This window comes from Erinaceus europaeus, chromosome 21, assembly GCF_950295315.1.
Source record: "Erinaceus europaeus chromosome 21, mEriEur2.1, whole genome shotgun sequence".
Taxonomy (NCBI): Eukaryota; Metazoa; Chordata; class Mammalia; order Eulipotyphla; family Erinaceidae; genus Erinaceus; species Erinaceus europaeus.
Genome location: NC_080182.1, coordinates 1,606,412 through 1,614,390, shown reverse-complemented (window position 1 = coordinate 1,614,390; position 7,979 = coordinate 1,606,412). Strand labels below are relative to the sequence as shown.

The window sequence follows — 7,979 nt, the reverse complement described above, 5'->3', positions numbered from 1 at the left end:
AAACAGCAGGCAGGCAAGTGCTGAGAATACCGGCTGTAGCTATGTGTGTGATAACACAATAGTTCAGACATGTTTCTGGAAAGTAAGTGATGACATGACCCATAAAAGTACTAGCATCCATTTGGAGTCAGATAAAATGATGTGACTTTAAAAACCCAGTGGTGAGGGGTAGACATGCAGCTTCCTGGGCCAGTGGGGGGTGGGAGTGGGTGGGAGGGATGGGCCACAGTCTTTTGGTGGTGGGAATGGTGTTTATGTACACTCCTAGCAAAATGTAGACATATGAATCAGTAGTTAATTAATATGAGAGGGGGAAAATCAATTGTATGTCTCAAAGTTTCTCAAAACACAAACTGAATCTTTTTAATATATAGGCTGTGTATTTGATATGCAGACTCTCTCAAAAGCCTAGACCAAGTAGATTAGAAGCATCCAATAGCACAGCTATATACAAGATACTGGATACTGTACAGCAAACCCTAACAAAAGGACTTTTCAAAGTTAACCCAATTAACAAATAATGTGATGATAACATTAACTATCCATTGTCTTTTTGAACCCTAAGGCAGCAGGAACCTCACATCTCCACTATAGAGCCCCTACTTCCCCCAGTCCTGGAACCCTTGGATAGGGCCCACTTTCCCGTATGCATCTCCCAATCCAAACCAAATAATATTGCATCCGCCGATCACAACCTAACCAACGCAACGATTGCCACCTCAACATGCTTCACCTCAGACTGTGTCCAGAGACTTCACGTGTGGAAATGACAACCCTTCAGCTTCATTACTCGGGTGAGACCTTTCCTTTTATAGTACACTCTAATTTCATCTCAGGTGGTTCACTTTCTAACAAAGTCCCATAACCTAGATATACACCAGTTTCTGTGAGAGAGAGCTTATGTGCACACGTATCCATAAACTACTGCAAAATATATACCTGAAAGCAGAAGTACACTAGAGTTTGCAGTGAGTACCTCCCTAACACTTCCTCTCCACTATTCCAAGCTTGGGATCCATGATTGTTCAACAAATTGTTTGGCTTCGTATGTTAACTCTCTTTTCAGTCACCAGGTTCCAGATGCCACCAGGATGCTGGCCAGGCTTCCCTGGACTGAGGACCCCACCAATGTGTCCTGGAGCTCCGCTTCCCCAGAGACTCACCCCACTAGGGAAAGAGAGAGGCAGACTGGGAGTATGGACCGACCAGTCAACGCCCATGTTCAGCGGGGAAGCAGTTACAGAAGCCAGACCTTCTACCTTCTGCAACCCTCAACGACCCTGGGTCCATGCTCCCAGAGGGCTAGAGAATGGGAAAGCTATCATGGGAGGGGGTGAGTTATGGAGATTGGGTGGTAGGAATTGTGTGGAGTTGTACCCCTCCTACCTTATGTTTTTGTTCATTAATCCTTTCTTAAATAAAAAATTAAAAAAAAAATGATGTGACTTTAACCCAAGTCGAAGATTTTATATTAAAAAGAGAATCGCCGAGTTATACTTACACTTGTTGAAATGGCTCCAGGTCTCCTGTGGGTTTTTGTCTGGCCATGAGTAGCAGGCTGGCCTTTAAATCCCCATCTTTTCATGACGCCTTGGAAACCTTTACCAATGCTGGCAAGATAAACATTAGAATTTACATAATGAATAGCACATAAAATATTCCCCTCTGTACACTTTTTGATCGATCCTTTAGAGTTTTAGCAAGATTTCATATCTAAATAACCAGAAAAGGCTACACAGGCAGAACAGCCCTTTATCACTGCCCAAGGATGCACCGTGTCCTGGAGTCTCCTCACATAAAAAGTGATTCATTCCAGGCTTTGAGACAACGGCAAGGAAAGTGAACTGTATTTGACCAGGGAGTTGTGTTACTACATTCCTGTAAATGAACATAACAAAAGTCAGACAACTTTCTACAAGTTCCAAAGTATTTATAAGAGATGTGGCAGGAAGCTACTAACACCCAGTACTCAAGCTTTTGTGGAATAACCCCCCACCCAGTCTGAGCGAACCTATTTAATTCTTTAAAAAAAAAAAAAAAACTACTGCAAAAGTTGTGAGATGCCCAAGTTATGAAAGATGTGGCTTTCGTCTTTGAGCGCTTCTCTATTATGCTCGTAAGGAAGCCAAGTGCCCTTCAGAGTCATGCGTCAAAGAAGACTGACTCCAGACAGAAACCAGACCACGCGAATAATGAACACCGGTGTCCGTGAGCTTGAAGGCGACTCTTCCCAAGTGAAGCCTTGAGATGAGCACAGCTTGGGCTGCAGTTCTGTAAGAGAACTCCGCGCTAGAGGCCCCCAACTAAGCTAAAGAAAGTGTGAGGCAATAAATGCGTGTAGTTTTAAACTGTTCTGCTTTAGGGTAATGTGGTAGATAGCAGTACATAGTAGTAAAAAAATAGTATCCTTAAAGCTCAAGAAGTAGTTAGTACTTATAAGAGTAAAAAAAAAAAAATCAGAGTTTAAAAAGAAAATAAAACATTTCAGATTTTAAATGAAATTACTTAATTTTCAAATTCTAGTAACTAGAGAAACATTTTTGATACAGACAGAAATAATACAAAAGTTCAAACAAAACTAAAGTTTGTCCCTGTCAACTATACTAATATAAAAGATACAATGAAATTCTAAGATTGTATCAAAAATTTTCATAAACTTTTAAAAGATAAGATTCGTTTCATCTTTTACTAGATAATATATAAACTTTTAAAAATTAAAAATGTAGTTTATGGGCCGGGCAGTGTTGAGAGGGCACACATCACCACGTGCAAGGATCCCCCTTCAAGCCCCTGGTCCTCACTCGCGGGGGGCTTCACGAGTGATGGAACTTGCTGCTGGTGTCCCTCCTCCTCTGTCAAGCCCCTGGTCCTCACTCGCGGGGGGGCTTCACGAGTGATGGAACTTGCTGCTGGTGTCCCTCTTTCTCTGTCAAGCCCCTGGTCCTCACTCGCGGGGGGGCTTCACGAGTGATGGAACTTGCTGCTGGTGTCCCTCCTTCTCTGTCAAGCCCCTGGTCCTCACTCGCGGGGGGGCTTCACGAGTGATGGAACTTGCTGCTGGTGTCCCTCCTTCTCTGTCTTCCTTTTCTATCTACATTTCTGTTTCTATCAACAAGGAGAAGGGGGAGGAAGAGGGGAAGAGGAAGAGGAGGAGGAGCTGCCGCCACTGGGAGTGGTAGATTCATCATGCAGGTAAAGAGCCCCAGCAATAACCCTTGTGGCAATGGGGAGAAAAAAAGTGACCCCTGATCACACCAGAGCTGACTACAATTAAATAGCACACAGTTCAAGCAACTTACAAAAATAAACAAAAGCAAAACTATTATAAAAAGTCTGCTATCCCCACAAGAATCTGCCATTCAAGAATTCAACGAAGACGTACCATAAGATAATGGGTACAGAAAACCATCTCCTCAGGGAGTAAGCCCGTGACAATAAAGTCCGTTTTAGACATATGCATTTATCATGGAAACAGTATAAGATAAGCTTAACAGCTGAGTGCTATCTAATAATAAAGCTATTTCTATAGTAGTAAGTTAAAATAGTTTACACCACTCTTTTCAAATCAACCAATTGACCATATCAGCTCTGTACATAATTTTTCTCTCAAAACGTGTCTTCTTGCTCAAAGAGCTAGACTAGGAATCCTACATATAGTAAACGAAATTTTGCAAGGAGACTGACATTTAAGAGAAGCTATGATAATTAAATGTTACTGAACTCTTGCTTCAGAAATTCAAAATATTTAACACTGAATTTTAGAACTTAGCTGAAATTAAAAGACTGATAATAACAAAAAATAAAACAGAAATACCTAAAGAGTTGTTTAAACTTGCAGTACTATCTGTGGCAGGTAACACTTTAAAGAATAAGAAAAGGCAACACTAATCTAAAATGAGCATGCTTTAAAAATCATCAAGTCCTAACACTGGCCATTCTTGTTGCAGACTGTTTTTCTCTGCCCCTCTCTGTCTCCCATCCTCTCTCTATCCTATCTAACAATGACAGCAACAACAACGACAAACAAGGGCAACAAAGTGGGGAAAATGGCCTCCAGGAGCAGTGGATCTGTGGTGCAGGCACTGAGCCCCAACAATAACTCTGGAAGCAAAAGACAAAAAAAAAAAAACCACATGCCAGGTAAATTACAGAACATAATTTAGCTCATTTGAAGAGTAAATGATTATAAAAGTGGTATCCTGAAAGTGCTAATTATTCGTCAGCTAATTACAGATTGTTTTTCAATCTAGTTCTAGAATACATCATGTTGTTATACTGTGTACAATGAGAACCTCTTCAATAAGTAACCTTTAAACAAAAGGATAAAGCACAAACTCTGTGACAAATTATCGGTTTAATTCAGATTATGGAGAATAGAGTGCACCTGTTGCTCCCTGGGTGGTACAGGTACAAGGTGGTACAGGCATCTATTGTAGTGCTCTTGTCACTAGTCACCCAGTTGAGAACAAAAAAACAAAAGCAAGAAAATGTACTACTCTATAATTAGCATTCCCAGGCACATTTCAAATGCAAGGTTCTCACAGGTCACATAAAGCCTTCATTTTACTGAAAATGAGCTAGAATTCACAGCAAACATAATTTAACTCTCCTGTCCTATTTCTGCTGCAGTTTTCAATGACAACTCAAATCAGAAAGGCTGAAATGTGAGAAACATGACACACCATCTGGAAGCTAGGAAAACAAAAAATGTATTTTGTTTTTATGTTGATGGAACAAGGGGCTCATGTGCTTACAATTTCACCACTTTGGGCTGCCACTTACATTCAGAGAGATACAGATGCAGAGACAGAGAGAGGGAGCAATACCACAGGACCTCCACCCATATGTCCCCAAGCTTGAACCTAAGTCATAGGTGTGCCAATGCAGGTGCGGGTGCCATCCCCAGAGATAACTTCAGAGCACACACATACATGCACACGCACACACACACACACATAAATATACTGGTTCCTTCTTACCACTCCCCCAGTCATGTACTTCCTAGTGTCCTGATTCCTCAGTGCTCTCTGATTTTGCTGTTATACAACTAGTCCCGCCTTTGACCCTTCTATCATTTCCTGTAAAGTTAGGGAGTCAATCTCTGCCCAAGTCTGTATTGTCCAAACCTATTTGATTAGTGATGTATAAAGTAACTGAGCTCACGAGTCAGTCATGGTGAGATTTTGCCAGTTGCTTTGTGTCCTATCATATAAAGTTAAAGATGACACATGACATCATATGGCTATCACTCTAAAGGACATTTGTGACAGCATGAAAATTCTGTTTTCTAAAAACAAACATTCATGATCTTACTCCATCTTGGATGAAGCTTGAATTTAACATGTTAAGTGAGATAAGTCAAAAACAAAAGGATGAATATGGGATGATCTCACTCATAGACAGAAGTTGAAAAACAAGAACAGTAGGAAAAATACTAAACAAAACTGGAATTGGAGTTGGTGTACTGCACCAAAGTTAAAGACTCGGGCTGGGTGGACGGTTCAGGTCCTGAAACACAGTGGCAGAGCAGGGCCTAGTGGAGGCTGAATTTTTATATGGAAAGTTATGGATGTACAAACTACTACATTTTACTGTTAACTGTAAACCATTAATCCCCCAAATAAAGAAATTTAAACAAAACAACACCGTAGTCTTGGAAGGTTTGTCTTTTTCCACTGCCAAGTCCTACTGAGCTATGCTTGCTTATTTCTATTAAGCAGAAGCCTGGAAAAAAATAATAAAATACCGAACCTCGCACCAGTATCTGGGGACATTTTCCTCAACAATCTACTGCTAAAAATGCCCTGATGATGATTTGACATCAAATCTAGCTCATCCAAATGGTAGAGACAAATGTGTAATGATTCCCTCAAATCCTCTTATAAAATGAGACAATCTCCTGGCTGTTCTAAATAAAACCAGAACACCACGCTCAAGTGCCCTGAGTTCAGTCTGCTTTTCACAGCAGCCTCAGTAGCAGTAACAACGAAGACTCAAACAACTCATTCTGAAATCTCATGAACAGACCCAGTAGTTTTCTAAAGATCCCTGAACACACTTGCCATGTGCTGTGTATTATGTATTAGTTCTTCATTAATTCAGAGAAGAGTAAGCCCACTTGGAAAAGTCAGACTTGCTATTAGCTTTGGAAACTTTTTTAAAAACACAACTAGGAACCATTATGTCTCATGCTATTATGTTAAGGGATAATAAATTAAGATCTGAACTGGAGTTGGTGTACTGCATCAAAGTAAAAGACTCTGGGTGGGTGGGGAGAGTACAGGTCCTGGAAAAGGATGACAGAAGACCTACTGGGGGTTGTTATTGTTATGTGGAAAACTGAAAAATGTTAAGCATGTACAAACTATTGTATTTACTGTCAAATGTAAAACATCAACCCCCCAATAAAGGAAAAAAAAAAGAAATCATTTAAGTTCTAGATGTAGCAAATAGTAGTAACTATTGTCTTTTCATAAGTAGTAAGACTGACTGGTGGGTGTGACTAAGGAGGGGGCAGCTCTGATTGCCCACCATTTGAACAGGAGCCACAAATAAATCTGACCCCACTGTTATTTGAAATGAGTAGCTTTCCACATCTTCAATTTCACCCACATTAAACTTGAAGGCCCCCTTTAGGGGGATTTTTCTGGAGGCCAGGGAAGTTGAACATGGCCCTGTGTAGGGGCTCGGTCACATGCTCTGTCACATGCAGCGTGGCTTATGTGGACTGTGGGCACCAGACCCGGGGCTTTCCACAGGAACGTCACATGCCTGCCAGGAGCCCAAGACTGGGAACAGCAAAGAGCCAGGCACGAATGTCTCATCGGCCCCTTGGGCAAGCCACAGAAGACAGACACTGCATACACTACCAAGGAGGCTGCTGTCTGCAACCACTGCACACTGGGCTCCACCGGACAAAAAGGATGGTCAGCTTCACTGGCTGCAGAGAAAGAGAACCTGGACATCTATAGAGCATTTTATCAAGATACTACTTTAATACACAGGTGGGAGCCGGGCGGTAGCGCAGCGGGCTAAGCACACATGGCACAAAGCACAAGGACCAGTCTAAGGATATGAAAAATTTGAAAAATAAAACAAATGTTTCCATGTTTTAATATGAGTTGAGTGGTGGGAAAAGGAGTTAACTTTTTTTGGGGGAAGATTTATTTATTTACTATAAAGAGAGCGCACAAAAGAGGAAGAGAACATCACACCACTGCATCACTCTGGCACACAGGATGTTGAAGACGGAATTCAGGACTCATGCTTTTAGGTTCAAAGCTCTAGCGGCTGTGCCAGCTCTTGGGCAGTGTGATACCCTGGCCATTATTCAACCTAGTGGTCCTCCCTGTTTAGATCTTGGACTAGCAGCATCCATGAAGCCAAGGAGTCTGTCAATTCTCCAATACTACCTCAGACCCATCGAACCATAGTATTTGTATGTGAGGACTGCACCCCAGCTCCCCACCTGCAGGGGGGTCTCTTCACCAGCAGTGAAGCAGGTCTGCAGGTGTCTATCTTTCTCTATCCCTCTCTACCTCCCCATCTTCTCTCAACTTTTCTCTGTCCTACCAACAGTAGTAGTAGTAGTAATAATAATAATAATAATGAAAAAATGGCCACAGGAGCAGTGGAGTGGATTCCTAGTCTAGGCACTGAGCTCCAGACATAACCCTGGAGGCAAAATAATAATAATAATAATAATAAGAAGAAGAAGAAGAAGAAGAAGAAGAAGAAGAAAATTTGAAAAATCTAATTTCAACAAATCTTTCTGGAGATTCTTAAGCCCAACCACATCTACAAACTACTGCTCCTAGCAGCTATTCCCTATCCCCTCTTTTCTCTTTTTTTTTAAACAGGAAAAAAACTATTTTTTTATTGGTGATTTAGTACTGATTTACAACATTACATATTGACAAGGGTATGATTCCACACTGTTCCCACCACCAGAGTTCTGAATCCCCAATCCCTCCTTTGCA

At 41.4% G+C, this 7,979-nt stretch overlaps 1 protein-coding gene and 1 non-coding gene across 3 annotated transcripts in view; both read right to left on the bottom strand.

The window, feature by feature from the left end:
* The window catches only part of MRPL3 (mitochondrial ribosomal protein L3), a 39,756-nt gene that overhangs the window by 12,805 nt on the left and 18,972 nt on the right, over positions 1–7,979 (bottom strand). For both annotated transcript variants that reach the window (XM_060180248.1, XM_060180249.1), the window contains exon 7: positions 1,502–1,610. In XM_060180248.1, the coding sequence (XP_060036231.1) occupies positions 1,502–1,610 (109 nt within the window). The remainder of the gene's footprint in view (positions 1–1,501; positions 1,611–7,979) is intronic.
* On the bottom strand, positions 6,814–6,946 carry LOC132535382 (small nucleolar RNA SNORA70). Its single transcript, XR_009547162.1, has one exon. It is a non-coding gene; the product is annotated as a small nucleolar RNA SNORA70 (small nucleolar RNA).